The 20,338-nt window shown below is 39.1% G+C and overlaps 1 protein-coding gene across 3 annotated transcripts in view; it reads left to right on the top strand.

The window, feature by feature from the left end:
- Positions 1-20,338, top strand: part of DROSHA (drosha ribonuclease III) — a 113,492-nt gene that overhangs the window by 65,506 nt on the left and 27,648 nt on the right. For all 3 annotated transcript variants that reach the window (XM_050939847.1, XM_050939846.1, XM_050939848.1), the window contains 5 exons: positions 214-352; positions 1,433-1,493; positions 4,764-4,823; positions 9,144-9,243; positions 12,309-12,411. In XM_050939847.1, coding sequence (XP_050795804.1) covers positions 214-352; positions 1,433-1,493; positions 4,764-4,823; positions 9,144-9,243; positions 12,309-12,411 — 463 coding nt within the window. The remainder of the gene's footprint in view (positions 1-213; positions 353-1,432; positions 1,494-4,763; positions 4,824-9,143; positions 9,244-12,308; positions 12,412-20,338) is intronic.

Genomic DNA, 20,338 nt, shown 5'->3' with positions numbered 1-20,338 from the left:
GGTGATCAGGCATAAATGATGTGTTTTGTGACATATCTGTAGCTGTACGTCCTACATTTTAATTGCTTGAACCAAAGTTACTAATTGCTAACAGCACATCATAGCATGTCTTCAAACTGAGAAATAGCTGTTGTTAGCAGCTACCAATCTAACATTGCTCTTAGCGTTTGCAAAAATAAACCCAGTTTTTTACTTACACGTGCTGCTTTCTAGCTTGCCATGACTCATCCAAGCCATCACCTAAACTTCGGAATGAATCCAGACCACGCAAGAAATTCCTTGTCCAACTGTGGGATTCGACAGCCCAAGTATGGAGACCGAAAAGTCCACCACATGCACATGAGGAAAAAAGGTATGCAATTACATCATTATTGTTTTCTCTCTCACCATCCTTAGCCTCCAAGAAGAACTGCCACCTAATTGATTCTTGTTCAACCTATATTCTCCTGACGGCTTGTCTTCACTGCGGCATTAGCTCAAGTTAACTCTGTGAATGAAGTTAGCCTAGCTGGAGTGAGGGTGGTCACAGTGAGTGATTGTGTCAGCAGTACAAAGTAGCTGCATCCACACTTCACTACTAACTGGAGCTTCAATAACACTCGAGCTTTAACACACACACACACACATGCCTCCCTGCCCCTGAGGGCCAGCTGTCTTGAGTTTAAAGCACCCCTTACCTGGAGCTAGAGAGTCTTTTGTGTGCTTGGGAGTCAGATTAGGGGCAACACTCAAGGATTATACCTTGAGCTAACACGGCAGTGAAGATTAGCTCTAGGAGAGAATTTTAGTGGAAGTTTCTAAAGCTTGAGCACATGGTAATACAAATAATTTAAAAATAATAATAATAAATGACCGGGAGATCTATTCTGAATTATTGGAGCTGACAAAATAAGCAAGGGTAATACATCACAGAATATACTTCGTTTTATTTTTGACAAGTGTATCATAGATATTTTCATAATGCAATAATGCATAATTTTATAAAAATTGCGAAGTCTCATTAATGAGACCTCTTTGTAACACTGCTATGAAATCCTGCTGAAACAAGGAAGCAGTGCAGCTGTCAAATGTGTGGGCTCTGCTGCACAACTTCTTTCTCCCTTAAATACAGGCAACTGCAGTAATACAAATTGTCTGTTTTTTGTATGGTGTTTGGGGTGGGGAGTCTGGCCTTACTGTGACTTTATATCTGGCTCCATGAATGTAAAAGCAGTTTCCTGTGGGCAGCCATTACCTAGCCATTAGTCCCTATAAGGATTATGCCTGAATAAAAATGTTCTGCTGTAATTTAAGTCTGGATCTGTGGTGTTTCTGCTTTCTGATTGTCCCAATGGCATTTTTTGTTTGTATGGTTTTTCAAATGCAAAGGAAATTACTTCAATGAAATTGGTGGTGATTTTTAATAACTGTTTATTATTGTTTATTTTTACAGGAATAAACACCTTGATAAATATTATGTCCCGCCTTGGGCAAGATGATCCGACTCCTTCCCGGTAAAGAAAGCAGCTAATGCTTTGCTTCCAGCATTTTAGTTATATGCTAATGTGTGCTGATCAGTCTTTTTCTTGGACCTAGAAGGTTAACTAAAAATGAAAATTCAACTCTAGTTTCTTAAAAACCTTTGTAATAAAACAGTCAGATGATTTTTAACTGTTGGGAAGTAAGTGTGTGTGTACACATACTTATTTATATGCATGTGCAAGGAAGGGAAAATATCTTCAAAAATATTGTTTTTGATTTTTTAATAAAATCAAGTGGCTTTTTTGAAATTGAAGGACAGCAAGATTGGTGAATAGAAAGTCTTTAAAAAGGGTGTTACTCTGAGCTTGCAAAGCCACCATTTGCCAAAAACATCCTTTTGCAAAGGCACAGAAAACCAAGCACCAGCTTTGTAATGCATGCAGTGAACAAGACATTTAAGAGAACCCCTAAAGAAAATCTGCTTCAGTCCACAAAACTTAAAAGAATCATTAATACTTCTATTTGGACAGCTCAAATGGTGAACAATGAAATGCTGCATTTATTTTTCTGCATGTGCATAGCACAAATTTTCCACTGTACTTAAAAAATAATCAGGAACTAGATTCTGTGCCACCCTTACTCATAGTGAGTAGTATCTTACTCCATGAATAGTCCTATTGAAATCAACAAGGCTACTGATAAAGTAAGGTATCACTCAAAATGAGCATGGGTGACACAGAATTTGGCCCAATATAAATGAATATGTATAATAACATGGAACAATATGTTTACTACAAAATTAATTGTTTAGCTTAATAACCAATTATAATAATTATAATGACAAATATAACTAAGTCACTAAGAATTCTGTGCAAATGAATTAAATTTGCATTGCTTAACATTTGCATTTAAGACATGCTTTGTAATCAGTTCTAGTTGCCCTAGTCCTGCGGGGCTAACCAAAACGAGTAAGAGAGACTTGGGTCATCCTACATATTAGAGAATTAGAAAATTAATCTGAAATCAACAAGATTCAATAAAGACAAGAGCAAAGTACTGAATTTGGGAAGGAAAACTTAAAACTTAATGCACAACTACAAAATGAAAAACAAATGTCTATGTGGTGGTATTGCTGAAATAGATCTGGGGGTTATTTATAGTGGATCACAAATTGAATATAAGTCAACAATATGATGCAGTTACCAATAAGGCTAATATCACTCGAGGATGTGTTAACAGGAATGTCATAAGTAAGACATGGGAGGTAATTGTCCCATTCTACTCAGTGCGGTCCAGTTCTGGGCATCACACATTAGGAAGGATGTGGACAAATTAGAGAGAGTCCAGAGAACAACAACAAAAATATTAAAAGGTTTAGAAAACCTGACCTATGAGGAAAAGTAAAACAAACTGGGCATGTTTAGTCATGAGAAATGAAGACTGAGGAGGGATCCGATAACAGTCTGCAAATATGTTCAGGGCTGTTAAAAAAGAGAATGATATCCAATTGTTCTTGTCCACTAAAGGTAGGCCAAGGAGTAATAGGCATAATCTGCAGCAAGGTATAAGGTTAGATATTAGAAAAAAAAATCTAACACTAAGAGTAGGTAGGGTCTGGAATAGGGAAGTTGTGGGATACCCATCATTTGAAGTTTTTGAGAACAGACTGGATAGGAACCCATCAAGGATGGTCTCGATCTACTTGGTCCTGCCTTGGTGTAGGGGCTGGACTTGATGACCTCTCGAGTTCCCTTCCAACCCTCTGTTTCTGTGATTCTACCTCCATGCACAGCCATGTAGGACTCTCCCAGAGTACAGCTCGGGGTGCGGGTGGAGGAAGCAGGAACACATGCGAACAGGTGGATGACATGATGCTATACAACCCTAAAAGGGTTATTGTAAATTATTCCAATCCCCATCCTGCTTTGGGGCAGGGTGAGAGCAGCAGAGGAGGAATTGTGATTCTGAGTGATGCTCCCCATGAGATGGTGCTGATACACTCTGTCCCCAAACACAGGGCTGAGCCCAAAGATTCAATCTAGTCTCTTTAGATTGTTCTTTGAGTTTTGGTGTATTTACTCTATTGTACTCCCAATTATAAAATAATATTTGTAAGTCTAGGTCTAATATCCATCAAAAATTAATGCCTTCTCCCAAAGGGAAAGAAAAACAAGGAGAAAGCACTAAGTAATTATCCTATCTCAGCTGAATGGACTGGAAAATCCACACTTCTCAGCTTTGTTTGCCATTATGCCTCTACAAAGAGAAGTTATAGTATAACTAACACTTTGCTTTTAAATAGCACTTGTTCCTTGAACCCCTACCAAAGTTCTGCTTTTTAAAAAGTTAGGTGAATGATGTATTAATTTGAGGGGGAGCAAACTGCAATAAAAGCTGTCAGACACTTGAAAAGGGGCTTCTGGAAAGAAACCACCAGTATCTTAGGCCTTGATTCTGCAGACATGACCTACAAAATCAGTGGGGCTACTCCACATGATTAAAGTTAAGCATGCATAAGTTATTTGCAGCAGCTTGAGATATTCTGTACTGACAACTAGGTCCCTATCTTACTCAGCTGATATTGCCTAGCTTTCTGTCTCTTACCTATTAATAAACCTGTTAATGGGGGAGGGCTTAGAAAAAAATAAAATTTTAAACAAAAAGAAAAGATAGAGCACTCATAGAAGGAATAAAAAAAATGAGAGCAAGAGATGAAAAGAAAGGGAACAAAGCTCTTATTAGTCTGATAGAGTCTTTGAAGGTATCTTCTTCCGTTCTAGTAAGTCCTCCTACGAGCCTGAAGGAAATCTCAGAAAATGGGGCAGAGGACATTTGTCTTCTACAGTAAAGGGATTGTGAAAAATAAAAGCACATACAGACTGCTATGTAGTTGGAGATGCACCAACAAATCCATTGTAGAGTCATCAGGTCCAGGAGGCATTTCTGTTTATTATAGACCTCTCCCCAACAGCGCACAGATTTATTTTAAATCACCCGGTGTCCATGGCAAAGCACACAAAGCCTGATCTCAGCATGCCATTACACACTGCTAGTCAGAAATTTTGCTTCCTTTCCCCCTGTTAAATGTTGATAAATAATCTATGAAGATTCAAAGACCTGTGGTATCAGTTCTGAGTTTGATAACCCACGTGTTCTTTGCTATATATCAGAGAAGAAAGTATCAAAATAGGAAAGTGGCAGGATCATTTCCCTTCCTGATCACCAAAAGAATTAAACTTTACTGTACAAATAACCAAAATTCACTAGGGTTACTGACAATAAATCTCAAAACACTTTTCCAGGATTAACCACAATGAACGTTTAGAATTTTTGGGAGATGCTGTGGTGGAATTTTTAACTAGGTAAGTGTGGAATTTTTCTACAAAGTTCTATATTGTGTCTCATTCATCAAATTTCCTATAGTTTTTCCTTAACATTCAACTGTATTACACTTTCAAATGTGTAGGTTTTAATAGTCTGTGTATTTGCTGACCTGTATCCAGGGGCGGCTCTAGACATTTCGCCACCTCAAGCAGGGCGGCATGCCGCAGGAGGTGCTCTGCCGGTCGCTGGTCCCGCGGCTCCACCAAAACCTCTGCAGGCACACCTGCGGAAGGTCCACTAGAGCCGGGGGTCCAGCGGACCCTCCTCAGGCACGCCTGAGGGAGGTCCACCTGATCCGCCTGCCGCCCTCCTGGCGACCTGCAGAGCACCCCCCGCAGCATGCCGCCCCAAGCACGCGCTTGGCATGCTGGGGTCTGGAGCCGCCCCTGCCTGTATCCTTGCAATGATTTTAAGAGCTGCACATCTGCGTATGCTTCTTTTCAAGCCTCTTACAATGCTGGTGCTGTGAAGAGTAAGATTACAAGATGAAAGGCTAGTGTCTCTGTCCTGTCAAATGCTATTTGAAGTTGCTCATGACTGTAGGAGATCAACTTGTCTTGAGCCAAATACTGTAGAGCTTATAACCAATTTATAAAAAGGAGAGAGATTATTTTTAAATGTGTCATTTTTGTTTCCGTGCCTTCCCTTGATCTCTTCCCCTGTAATCTCGAGAGTGGTGTTTACAAGCAATATTGAATGTGTAGAATTTTTTAGGGGGATTATTCTCTAAACCTCAGTCCTTAGAGGCACAGCTTGCATCTTGTCTTTCAAGAATATATTTACATTCATGTACAAACCATTAGAAAATAATAACACAAAACAAAATTCACAGTTCATCAAAAATCGCACTCCATTTTGCTAAACCGAGTCTTCTGAAATCAGTAAATACTGGAAAATTACAAAAATTCTCAAACTGGCCTTTCTGAGCCTAGTGCAAGTGGCAGCTAGCTTGTTGAAAAGTGTCATTTGTGACAAATAGCAATATCAGCATTCAGTGTGAAAGATTTTAAATCCTTTTCCAGAGCCCTTGTCAGTCCATTTCTAAGAGGGAAGTAGTCAGTGTGCTTAAAGGGAGGTTTTTAAAAAAGCTCATGGTATTATGGATAACAAAATTGCACTTTAGTAACCATCCTCTGATACCCAACAGTTACTCTGGATTATGGGCCACATGTCTGTCAATATCTATTTCTTTACTTTAAAAATCTGTGGCTTTTTCTAGAAGGTGCAAGGAGGCAAATTTTTTTGTGATAGAACACAAATACCTAGTATTACTGTTTAAAAACTACAGTTTGATAGTACACAATTCTCTGAGACTAACAAACCTGTATATTTGGATTTATATGTAAATTTCAGTGTACATTTTGGGCTTGTCTGTGCAATGGGGTATCACGCTTTATGGGGGGGTTGTGATTTCTAAAGAGTATTTTGCGCATTAGTGCTTTAACGTAGTGCTATTCAAAATAGTACTGTGTTAAAGTGCACTAGAGAACCTTTAGTGTGTATCAGCAGGGTCTATAGGCCAATTAATGTCCAACATGTGAGCATGCGTTAGAAATCACACGGTCCCATAAAGCACACTACCCCACCTTAGAGACAAATCCTTCATTTTCAGTGTTAAACCTCTGAAACGACAATGACATTTCTGAGAGCCATACCACATTCATAAACACTATTACTGTAGTGCATTAAAATATGCAACTTCTAGATATATAGTTTATTATCATTAATAAAGAAATGTTTTAGAAGAGGATCTGAAATAATCCCTCTTCCTCTTTGGAGATATATTGCATACTTGTGTGTGTGTCTGTGTTCCAGTGGCCCAGAATGCCCTCTCTAAAGTAATTGAAAGTTTTCATTATCTATATAAACCTTTATCCTTTTTTATATTTTTACATATTTTTTTAATTTGACATAATTACAAGAACTCAACAACAAGTAGTTCAGATCATTCCTCCCAATATGTGATACCTTGCATTTGTCACTATCTCAGTAATTGTATGGCCCATTCACCTAACTTTTGCCGCAGTTGAGGAAAACACTTAACAGTTTTTATTGTTGACTAACAAATAATTTCTTGTCATCTGCAATTTTCTCCATCTTGCTCTTTGCACTCTTTTCCAGATCACTGATGAATGTGTGGAACCTTATGATACCTCACTGTTAACCCTTTGTTAAATTGAGGCCCAGATTTTTAAAACTGTCTAGTGATTTTAGGTACCTTATGTGACAGCCTCCAGTGTACAACCTGGACTGTGAGACTGCTGTGTCCCCTTTTAGTCTCTGTATCAGGGTACCTCTGACACTGCTGTGCTAGTAACAAGCAGCTCCTTTAGGCTTCACTCCCACATAGCCATTAGCCTTTGAAGGCACATCCAAAGTTATTTGCAGGCTCTCACAGTCACTTGTGAACTATACACAGGGAGACACCAGCAAATCCCCCCAGCCCTAGCTTTGTACCCCAGAAGTGTACCATCCTACACTGCTCAAGATCTTCTTGATCAGTGTAAACTCATTAGTTTACCACTCCTTCAAAGTGTAGTGAACATGCCCCAGGCTTTGTAATCTGAGTAGATTCCTCAAGCACCTTAAACAAACTGGTAAAAATAAAACATTAAAATAAGTTTCTTAACTACAGAAAGATAGATTTTAAGTGATTATAAATGTTTGGCATATGGTCAGAGTTGGTTACAGAAGAAATAAAAGATAAAATCACAGTCTAAATCCTAAACTTTATCAGACTAAGCAAGATTTGAATCAAGCAGTTTTTCCTCATCTTACTTGATGTTCCAGGCAGAATTTAGTTCATAATTCATTCTAACTAGAAAGCCTAGTTAGGACCATCTCTTCTTCCCAGTTCAAGGATACTTCCCTTTATCTTGCAAATGTTCTTGTTTCTAGGTGTTGAGGTGGGGGAGGCGAAGTGGTGATGTCATTGCCTCTCATTTTATACTCTCTTCCAGGTGCTGGAAAGATCTTCACTGTGTCACGGGGGTTAGACAGCCACCCATCTTGTATGTGCTCTCTCAGCAGTCTTCAGGAGGGGTCCACTGGGAGAGCAGATTCTCCTTGATGGCTGATTAATCCTGATGTTAATCTGTTTTAGAGGTGTTAGCTTCTCCTTTGTTGCCACTGAAAGGCTAACTGTGGGTGTCTCCCAAACTCACAACATATTTCAGTAACACATATGCAAAACTTCATGGCGTCACTTACAATGGTAATACATACAATTCAGTTGGATAGTAATGTTCAACAGATCCTGACTTTTCAAATGATACCTCACAAGGCATAGTTAGTAAGAAACATATTGTAGTCATATAACTGGTGAATATGTGGGGTAGAGGGTGTTATTTTGAGATACAGTGTGTCACACTTTAATTTTTGCATGACCATCTTGAGATAGCTCAAGGAGGATTAATTTTACAGAATGTGCTGAGCACACTCTCTCTAAAGATCCTGCCTCCTCATGGCTTTTGAGATTAGCCTCCCATAAATTAAGGCACTCAAAATCACTAGTCACTTTTGCAAATCTTGGGTGGATTATTTAATCCCTACTTTCTTTTACTGACTGTTAGCCAATTTACAATCCATGATTGTACATAATTTCCTTAAATTAATTCCTTAATTACTTCATGAACTACTTTATTAAAGGCCTTTTGGAAATCCATTATGTTTGTGCCTAATTAATTTTTCACTATATATACTGTTAATTATATTTTTCTAGCTGTGTCACCTTGGATAAAAATAGGCTAGTTGATTTCACTTTTGTATAGGCAGTTACTATGCAGTTTCACTATCATCAGGCTCTTGTGCACACTGTTGCAATGTTTGATTTGCAGTAGCTTCAGGGAGAGGTTTGCCTTTAAAAACAAACAAACAAAAACCCAAACTTTTCTGTGGCATTAAAAAAAAATAGTATTGTAAAAGCATTTAAAAAAAAAATCCTACATCTTGAGCCAGATTTGACTGACTGGTGTCTCCTTACTATGTTTGATTGTCTGGAATCAAGCTGTTTTCTCTCACCATAGAGATTGCCTGCTCCTACTGAGTGTTTTGTCCCAGCATTCTTTTGTTGTAGAGGTCCAAGCTACCATTGAACTCTGCAGAGAAGGTGACAATATGTGTGATTTCAGGAAGTTAAAAATTGTATGCTAAATAGTAAAAAGATGATCTGTATAATACTGTTTAAAAAACAAACAAACAAGTTTTTACCATAGCTCTGGTGAAGTGCTGTGGTGAGGAGGGAACTGTGTCACCCATTAAAGAACATGTTGAGTCTATTTGAATTTTTTTCTTTGCAGTGTCCATTTGTACTACTTGTTTCCAAGCCTAGAGGAAGGGGGATTAGCTACATATCGCACTGCCATTGTTCAGAACCAGCATCTTGCTATGTTGGCCAAGGTTTGTACAGGCATTTTTATCTCTTTACTGGAATTCTGTAGCTATGATGTTTGGCAACAGGTGGGTTAGTTACTGGTCTGTCTGTCCACCTATCAGTATCTTTACTATGTGTTTTGGATTTGAGTTTGGTCACTAGCTCTGTCATTAGTTTTGAAGGTAAACTTTGAGGAAGTCACATTTGGAATCTGACAAAGGGAGGGAGGAGTATGGAGGGGGCATTCAAGAGGAGTGACTCCTTCTGCTAATATATGGACTTCTAGGGCTCCTGTCGTTAAGGCCTCCATATATTTAACTGTTCGTTGCACTGGAGCTAGTGAATGTTGGTAGTGAATGGATAACTGAAGAGCAAATCTAAATAGTTGTAGAAGAACTTATAATACAGCATATGTAGCAAGAAAGCATAGGGGGAGAAAGGTGAGAAAACCCCCTTTAATTATTTCCCAGCTTGGATATTCACTGTTTAGGCTTACTGCCTTCTGGCAAAGAATAATATTAGAAGGGCTTTTTGTGATAAATAAGATCAAACTATGTAAAAATACAAGAATTTCTATTAAATTTAGCTTTTTATTAGATTTTGTGAGTGATGTGTTTTGAGTTTTTTTTAATTTTCTCTGTGATAGTAAGATTGGAATATGCTACAGAAACCTGATTAAATCCATTTTCATGATGGTTTGGTATTCTGTTGTTCAAATTTGGTTTTCTTAACAGTGAAAATCTTGCTACATTTGATTTCAAAGAAACACACTCCATCCTGCAACAATAATAATATAGCAGGCCAAAGACTTACTAAGATTACACTACCCAACATTTATATTCTAAATATATTGCCTATGGTTTCAAAATTCCCTTTTTAGTCTTCTTTGTCCATAGCCAATAATTTTAAAAAGTATTATTCAGTCCATAATTATTGTCAAAGATTGTGCCTTTAACTTCCTGTCCTTGTTCTCTTCATTTCCTATCAGGAATGGAGGGCAAGGAATGAACCCAGGAATTTTCTTCCAAAGGGCTTCCTTAAGTTCGCAGTGAGCAAGACAGTACAGATTACAGAAAAGCCTTTCAATCAAAGCTCCATTCATAAATATGTTGTTGTTAAAGTACCTGACACTTTAACATGCTTTTTTAAAATTCTGTGTGAAACAAGCGCATGTATTCTTAAACATATTCATGCTCTAAATATGTTATCACATTTATGGCCTCTTTCGAGAAAGTTGCTTATGTATCTTACAACATGTTTTATAATATAAATATATTTTATTTATTAAATATAAATTTGCCTGATTTTCTGGGGGATGCTTTGTTTCCATCATCCCTTCTCTCCCCCGCCCCTTTGTTTAAATATCCCTCTACAACATCACATTACTTCAGTTTTCTTCAGTATATGTTGGTATGTAATTATCTGGAAGGGTCATGGTTGAATAACGCAAGGTGGACTCTTCTGTATTGTGGCTTACCCTAGCCCTCTGTGGATTTCTCTGAGGATCCAATATGTGGGAATATTTCTTCTGGCTGAGCTGGCCCATCTTCTCTTATAGTCTGTATCTCACAGACACGGAGCACCTGGGCTTCCTTTTAGGAGTCTCCTTCACCATTGCTGTAGCTCAAAGTGGAACACTTTTGATTTGCCACAGATAGGTTTGCTTTGCTTGGCTATTGGTTTTTCCTGTAGGCCACTTACCTTTCTCAAAGTCCCTATTTTATTCTAGGTATTGGTGCATCCAAATTGTTTTGGGATTCAAACTACCAATTTCTATTGCGCTCATATTACTTTATAATCCAGTTTTTTAAAAGATATCGGCAACCTACCTTGATCAAATCTGAAATTATTAATTTATTCAAAGAAGTATTAAGCTGGAAAAATTGGAGTTGATACTAAAAGCAGAAAATAATCTTGAAGAAGCTTAAATTCAATGTAAACCACAACATTTTATTTTGATGTTGACTCTTCAGAGTAGTTTACCTCCGTGTACAAAGTGCAGTGTAATATAAGTGATATCTTTTTTGTTGTATGGCAAATAGGTTTTATCTATTGAAAATTCAACGCTGTTTTCAAAATAGAAATTCATTTCAGACCATACATCTCTAAACTGTTCCATTTCTCCAGCCTCATCTATTAAATGCACTCTAGGGGGACACTGTTGAAAATTAATGAGAAATTGGTCTGTGGAATCTTACACCAGTTTGGGGAAAACCTATTCTAATACACATTTTGCAAAATGCACAAATCTCTCTTCTTCAGAAATTCGTTTAATGGCTTTGTGTCAAAAAGATAACTATGTAAAAGGAAACCTAATAATTCTTATGGGCATTTCCATATCAGAATGATCATATATCACATAATACATGTGACTCAGTATTTGTATCTATAGGCAGGCAGTCCTATAGATTAGCAAACAGACTGATGTGAGTAGTGCATATTTGGGGAAAAAAAAGAAAGCCATGAGGCCCTGTGGATTAACTATTCCACAGACTAGAGGCATTTGCTACTGCCACATGTTGCTGCGGTAGGCCTGCTTCAGGAAGGAGATGGATTTTTATTGGATTCTGGCTACCGAGATTACTTCTCTCTAACTTTATTCCTCTTCTCTTTGGTGAAATCTTTCTCCCCATATTTAATTCCCCTACTTCTTCAAGGAAAAACATCATAATATTATACTACTGTGGCATCATTCAACCATGAGACAGGATTAGGTTCATTCTTACCTCTTTTCTCCCACCAAACTCATCCACAGAGGTCGGTACTACCATTGCTCCACATGGCTTTCCTTCCGCCCTTGGTTTTACTGTTTTTCTTCACCCTGGATAGTTATGTCAGAAGTTCAATATCAAACTGTAATTGTTTACATAGTAAGCTACAATTGAGTAGTCTAGTTTTATATTTGAGGACTAACCATGCACCACTGTTAGCTGGAGGACTGCTTTTCAATTTTCTCAGTGTGAGTTGTTTCACAATTACGTATGTGAAGTAATGAGGCTGTATAATTGACAACCTGAATGCTTGTATTTTTATAGTGCAAATGGTCAACAGTTTCGACTGTCCTTTTCACATATTGTGTTGGTATTTGTAGAAGCTGGAACTGGATCGGTTTATGCTTTATGCTCATGGACCTGACCTTTGTAGGGAATCAGATCTACGTCATGCGATGGCCAACTGTTTTGAAGCTTTAATAGGTAAAGTATGTGCACGCTGTATGTATGTATGTGTGCATGTTACATATATTGTCCATAATATTATTTTGTATGCAGCAGGACTATGAAAAACATTGGTTTGTAACCTTCTTAATGAAATATTGACATTTTTTGACTTACATATATAGTCCTGGAGCCTTACAACTGCACCTCTTCTTAGAAGGGACCAGGGCACAGGCAGTCTTGCCTAGCAGTCGCAGCTGGGCGGAGGTCTGCACACCAGGGACAGTAGTCACTGATAAGGAGTTGGAGGAAATGCAAGAGCTGGATTGTAACGAAGAGTGAGACCAGAGTCGGAGACTGGAGATCAGAGGAAGTAGCAGGCTGGACTCTGGAGGCAAGAGTCAGGGTCAGAGATAGGCTGGAGTCAGAGACTGGAGATCAAGGAAAGTCTGGTTTTGCAGCAGGCTGAAGTCTGTGTGATTGCCCAGGCAACCTCTGGGGTTAAATAGGGCAGTTGTCCTGTCAGAGGGTCATCACTCTGTCACTTGGGCAGTATTTCTTGCGGTGCCTACTCTCCACAGTGCTCCCTCGCTGTGCCTTAGCATGGCCTCCCAGTGATACGCTGGGAATAGCAGCTATCCCAAGCTCTGCAGACCCAGGTTCTAGTCCTCAGATCCTTTAACTTGTGCATTCTACACACTTCAGTACTGAATGCCATATGAATTCCACTGAGTAACATTGGGCTTCTGTAAAGAGACAGGCAGGTGGAAGTTCAGGGCTTCAGAATGAAATTGCATGTACCCGATTTGAGGTGTTTTTTTGTTGGTTGGTTGGTTGTTTTTATCCTTCAAAGACAGACCTTGAGAATTCATCCAGGCTAGTATAGGAAGGTATAGCATGCTACCAAAGCTCTTCCAACTGAAAGAGGGACCAACATCAAATTAGCTGGAGTGCACTAAAGTCTTGTTCGATGACTGACTGCACTGGGTAACAAGTATGAGTGAGGAGAGAGAATCCTAGTGCCATCTGCTGTTATCAACCAAAGCACAGAAAATAAGTTGGCAGGCAAATGAAAATTAGTGTGCATTGTATCCCAAGTTATAGGCAAGTTTTACTGTTTTTTTCTTTAAATAAATCATCTTTATTTCTGGACAGAACAAACACAGTATTAATATAAATACATTTTTGTTCTACACACACACACACACACACACACACACACATACATGCACTCACAATCAAATAAAATCCAACAGTTCGGATTTATACACTACAATTGAAAATTCAAATGTATGAAGTACAATAATAAAGTTTAATTTATCTATAAAAGGTGGTAACTGCACAAAAGACATGGAAAACATAAAATAAGATAACCAAGCAGTGAAGTACAATAAAATTTATTGGTGAACTCCACAGTAATCATTTCATACAGTAATTGGGGACATTACAGAAATGGGTTATGCTACCCACAGTGCTGTGTTGCTAAGATTTGAGAGGGAGTTGTCATATTATGAGATTAGTATCCATGTCCCTTTTGGTCTCACCAAAGGAATTTATCCAAATTAGACTTTAATCTGGCAGTAATTTTTGTATCTTCTAGTATAAATTAATGCTTTATGGGAAGCAACTTGACTTAAGTCCCTTTACTGTGCCAGTCCTTCAGGTGTGAGATTTGGATCCTTTTTATGCAGTAATAACCTTTTTTTCCATAAGATACACTGTAGACTCGTATTAAAAGAATAAATAAACTAAAAACACTATCTGTCCCCCTGTTCCTACACACAATTTCTTGTGGCTGTTGGATAACACTGTATTTAAGAGGCTCTTACACTGATTTACAGCCATAAGCCAGACTAATACTATTTTGATGAAAATACATGGTGGTTGTTTGGCCAACAGAATCCTCCCTTCACTCTTCAATTAAATATGTTTAACTTAAGGTTGCAGGCACTGACTGTCATGTTCTGTTGTAGGTGTTCTCAATGTAGTAATCGTTGTCTTCCTGGTATAATAGCATATCAGTGTTGGCAATGATCCCAGTAAAAGAGGCTCTTATGTGAAATAGAATAAATTAAAGAAAGTAAAGACTTCGAGGCTCTATGTAAGAAAAAGTACTCTGCTATAATTACATGAGTGTAGTTACGCTGGCTCAACCTGTAATATACACATGCTTCACAGGTGTAAATGTAATGACATCCTGCAGGGGTCATATGCGGGAACTGGACCTGCATCTTCTGGATCTAAAAGCATGAGTCTTTACCGTTTGATATAAAAGGATACCAGGTGGCTCAGGAGGCATAGCAGACATAGCAGCCTTTTTATTGGTCTAGCAGCTGAGAGGGCAGGGAGAGAGTCACGATTGGCTAGCATGAGTTACAGAAAGCAGGCTTGACATTGGTGCAGTTTACTCCAGTAGATTAAGGCTTGATTTATACAGTTTTTGTACCAGTTGAACTATTTTGGTTAAGGGGGTGATTTTGTTTTTCTGAAATGGTTATACTATAACTCTTAGTGTGGATATAGTTTTACCCATATAAAAGTGTGTTATACTGGTATAACTTATTTCCCTTCCTGTATGGGAGAAGTTGTACCAGTGTTAAAGCACCTTTATACCAATATAACTGCATCCACACTAGAAGAATTGTACTGTTTTGATCATATTGATATGGTTAAAGTGGTATAGCTTTCTAGTATAAACAATCACCAGGTACAAGCCCTACTCTCTATCAGTGCAGCATGTCTCCCTAAGGGGTTTTCCTTGGCGTTAGCCACATTAAGTTAGTTACACCATGCAAATGTAGGAATTTGACAAATTTAGGTATCGGTGTAGTTGCACATGCAAATATCCCTCATGCATGCGGGACCTAAGTACTGGAGGAGCAAGACATTTATGCTGAAGTGTGTCAAGTTAAACTAAATTTCAACTGTTTTTGAAATGGCGGACAGGAATAGATTGGGTGTTTGTTTCAGCCGAGTCAGTTCAGCTGTTTATGCATTACACGGTCTCCTAATGCATTTCGTCCTGCCTTGAAAGATATATTGTAGCTTGCTTAGATGGTAACCGCTCTATGGGTTCTGCCTTGGGCTTTATTGCATTTCATTTGATCAAGTTGTTCTTTTAACTCTGCTTTGTTTTTCATGAGTGCTTTGATCTTTAATTTAAAAATAAAAAAGAAACAAAAGAATGAGTTGTATCTTGTGCTTAGTTCACACATTTCAGCCCACTAGGAAATTATTGTTGTTGTTGTTATTGGTGTGGACTTTGATTGCTAAGAAAACAGATCTACTCTTTGGCCACAAGTGCAGCACACTGGAAATGCAGTAAATTTTTGTTAGACCCATATCTAAAAATTGGGATGTTGTGGGGAGGGAATTAAAATAATATATATTAGGGCCTGGGGTTCCTCCCTTAAGGAAATTTAAAATACCATATGCATTTTACAAAATTTTAAAACAAAAAAATGATAGCCAAAATATAAACAGCTGTCTGGTACCTACTCGGAATTTTATACTAGCATAATTTGGCTCTGGCCAGCTGTTCTACACACACTACAAACCATTGTTCTGAAGACTAGTGACCCATTCAGAGCATCAGTATTTAAAAAACTGAAAAGTAAGAGAAAATATCTGCTTCTCATATGTTGGAATATTGACTCCCTGGTTCCACCCTCTCCCCACCACCAGCTCTCTTAAGTCCCTTTCTCCTTCACAGGTGTGTCTTCTATGACTGGTTTTAGGATTTCAAAGGCTTCCTTGTAAAGAGGCATGGAACAAAATGTCAATAGTTTAAAAATGAAAAATGCCTGCATAAACATATATAAAAACATGTAACCAGCTGGCATCAATATTGCAAAATCCACAGAAAAAGGCCACTTAGAAGCTAGTGAAGATTGCTCTTTATTTATTTACATATTGTTTGTGTATATATTTATATGTAATATATTTATTGTAGGCAAGGCCTATCTTAAGATTACCCGACACTTCCCATTATAAGACTTTGTTTTCTGTTGTTTATAAACTGTACCAAACTAACTGTTTGGGCTGATATTTTCCATGCTGGATATCTGCTTCAGGCTGATTTTGGGGGGAAAATTTCATCCAAAATTGTTAGGCTGTTTTTGAGAACAGTGCTTAGGAAAATACATTATTTTGCCCATATTAAAATAATTCTGGTGACCTTTTCTTTGAACAGCTCTAGTTCCCCCATGCTTTGGAAAAGGGACTAAAAAATTGCCAAGGGATGCCTTTCGTGTCAGGGATATGCCTTTGTGATCGCTGTGATGCTGGCTTACCGTGTCATGCTAGAGTGTATTCAGGTCAATTCACTTGTATAGATCAAAGTAATGGTTAGATATACACGTGTGTACTCAGATGTTTAAATTTAATGAAAACTAGTGGACTGTTACCAGTATTGTTTTCACTCATCTATTCCTGTCATAATGTAATAGCAAACATTTACATGATAAATACTTGTGTAACTATCAAAGAAATCTTGTGAAATGCTAATGAAGGACCTAAGGACTTTAACAGAAAATAATTTCACAGCAAGTGGCCATTATATATATGGTCGGAGGTCAAAAGTCTAAGTGCCTTCCTCACGCAAAGGAAAAGCCCATGTGGGGAAAGATACTGTCAGCTGGCTTTCTGTGTGAAGGAGCTATAAATATGGATTCAAGAAATGATCCATCATCTCTGGACTGTTTGGATTCGAATAGGGCAGTATATCTGAATGAGAAGACAGAGATCCCCAGAGTTATTCTGGGTAGCCCTAAAGGACTTCTGGGAAACTGGAAGTTTATTGCATCACTGCCACCGTTTGGAGTTATAAACTGTGATTTACCTGTTGTTATATTTTATCTGCTTTAACCTCTCAGTAACTCTCTTTTTTTCTTAGCTAATAAACCATTGGTTAGTTTACTATAGAATTGGCTGCCAGCATTGTCTTTGGTATAAGATCTAGGGTACCAGTTGATCTGGGGTGAATGACAGGTTTCAACCTAATGTGCTGTGATTTTAGGTTTAAATAGCAATATGTCTTTTAGTTTATAAGGTGCCACAGGACTCTTTGCTGCTTTTATCACAAAGCTTGTCTGGGTGGCAAGATAGACTGGAGAGTCTAAGGGGTCTGTCTGTGACTCCATGGTAAGACTGGTATAATGATCCAGGAGTTCACATTTGTTACTGGCTTGGTGAAATCTAATTATAGAACACAGCACCAGTTTGGGCTCTCTGCCCTTGTTTTCTGACATTCTACCCTGAGACAGGCACTCTCAGTTGTGAGCCTCTCTAGACAGCGTGACAATTCCTGTGGAAAATTGGCCCATATTTGACCAAGTTATAAGACTTTGAAAAAATCACAGTTCAAACATACTCAGTAGAGACGTTTTAGCAGCTAAAAACTCCAAAGATTCTGCCCTTATTGAGCATATGCAAGCCTCTCACGGCTCCTAGTGCTGAGTGGACTGTGCATGCACCATCACCCCAGAGCAACTGAGCATGCTTCATCCCCTTACAGCTCCTACGTATGACCAGACTGCATGTATGCCATCCTCACAGAGCACTTGAGCATGGTCCCTCCAGCCCTGGAGCAAAGCTGGGCTTTCCCTGTAATGGCTCTTTCCAGTGACTGTGATCTGGGGAGGGTCTGGACACTGAAACTGAGAGCAGGGAGTCTGTCTCTCCTGTGCTCTCAATGACATCTCTCCCGCTAACACAGGGCACCTAGGCACTGCAGAGGAGAAAGCCATCTGATTCTTATAGAAAGGGAACAAACTCTGGGAGGGAAGCAAAGAAAATACTTGATTGGGACTAGAAGTGTGGGAGAGAAACTGGGGCTGGCTAGGCAAGGAAAGTGGGGAGGGAAGGAGAAGAAGGTTGTGCCCAGTCAGGTATGGAGACTGGGAATGGGAGCTGGTGGGGAAAACAGTGTGTGTGTGAGGGGGAGAATGGTAGCCAGTTGACCGGGGTGGCAGAGGAGGGACACAGATCAGATAAGGAGCTGGGGAAACATACTACTGCTATCAGTTACTCTGTCAGTTCCATTGCCAGAGTTCTGTGTAGTGGATATAAAGGCTGCAACCCCTCTGATGATCCATGTAGGTGTCAATATGATGCCACATGATGGAATTCCTGTTTTCCTTTTTGAAAACCTAGGAAATACCACACAAAAAACATTAAAAGAACATTACTAAGGTTGCCAAGTCAAGCCCTCAAAAGTTAACTTTGGCATTTTTTAATGACATTAAAGCCTATATGAAAGGGAAAAAAAGAAAAGAAAAGAAGAATGGCCATAGTGGGGCAGACCAAAGGTCCATCTAACCCAGTATCCTGTCTTCTGACAGTGGTCAAAGTGAGGTTTCCCATAATACAAATTACTGCCAATATTATTAGCGGTACTATAGTTTGTCATCTCCCTTATAATCTGGGTGCATTAACACGCATTCCTCTATTTGTATTATTGCTGCTTCTCTCCGAAGGGATGGTGGTAAGATAAATATATGCGAGGACAAGAATCTAGATCATTGTTGTTGACTTCAGCAATCCTGTGACAATTCTTATAAGTGTTCAACTGCATGTTGACAAGTTTTGTATGTACTTTACTTGCCCATACTGGCATGTACCATTCAGCTGCTGAGAAGAGGAAGGCCAAGGCCGCTTTCAGTTAGGTCAGAGTGTCTGTGCCCTGACTGATCCCACCTAGTTTGTGAATTTTATTGCACCTGGTTGTATCTTGGCGGTGGTTTTTGTCAGATGTTGGCAATATGTGAGGTTATGATCCAGAATCACGCTAAGATATTTTAGGAAATCTTTGTGCCTGAGTTTGGTGTTCTGGACGGTAACATTCAAGTTGGTTGCTCAGGTGGAAAAAGGACATAGCTGTTTTTCCAAGCGTTTGGTCTGAGTCGCCATAACCTATAGCGCTCCTCCAGCTTTTTCAGATCTGAGAGGATGCATTCCGCATGTGTGGACATGCTCATTTGGATGCAATCACAAGGTCATCCAAGTATCCAAAGTTCCATGGCTGGGTGTGACATAACAGGGTACATTCCAGACCAATGTGTAGCTGTGTCATCTCTGCCTTGTAACCTGGGTTGCCCTTTACAAAGCCTTGTTGCTACCTGGACTGCTCACAAATAACCTCCAGCATGTCAGTCACTCCCAATTATGTCTGTGCATGCTGCAGCCAGCCAGCCGCACCTTAAAGATTACCACAGGGTGACTCCAACACACGCCTAGTCTTCGATTTCTCCCCCCAGAAATGTATGTCTTGTACTGCCCAGCCCTCTCCTAGATAGTGCAAATATAGAAAGTCCGTATTCCTTCAAGGGAATAACATGCACACAACTTGTTACCCCTGGTGGAGTTACCCAGACATTTCAACTTGAATGTACTGGATTAGATAAAACAATTAAAAAAACAGTTGTATTAACCACAAAGAGAGATTTTAAGTGAATACAAGTAATGAGGCATCAAAGTCAGTAATGGTTACAAGAAAATAAAGATAAAACGTTTACTGGTGCCTAACTTGATCTACATTAGATTCAAAGAAAAGTTTTCTCACCGCATGCTTTCAACAGTATTACTGACCAAACTGTTTAGGTCAGGGCTCTTGCCCCAGAGTGCAGCAGCTGCTTCCTTTGTCTTTTCAGGTGCAGTGAATACAATGGGCAGGGAGAGAGAGAGAGTGTGTGGTGTCTTGCGGTGTCTGCCCCTTCTTTTTATAGTCCTGTCTCCTCTTTGAGAAGCATTTCCAGTTGGGAGCAAGGCAACAGGCAGTCTGTGTGGAAGGGAACTCCATGCTGTTTCTTTTCTAAGATGTGGATTTTTTTGCCCCTGCCCCCTGTCCTGCCAAAGAATTGCCATTTAGCACGTAATGGTCCATCAGCCTTGTTTACACCTGGCTGAGGTGTCAGCTTGTCCTTTGTCTCTTAGGAACTGGTTTGGCTACTTCCCAGACTTGTTCTGA

The sequence above is a fragment of the Gopherus flavomarginatus genome, chromosome 2, assembly GCF_025201925.1.
Source record: "Gopherus flavomarginatus isolate rGopFla2 chromosome 2, rGopFla2.mat.asm, whole genome shotgun sequence".
Taxonomy (NCBI): Eukaryota; Metazoa; Chordata; order Testudines; family Testudinidae; genus Gopherus; species Gopherus flavomarginatus.
Note: the sequence above shows the minus strand (reverse complement) of the source record. Positions and strands in the feature narration are given on the sequence as shown.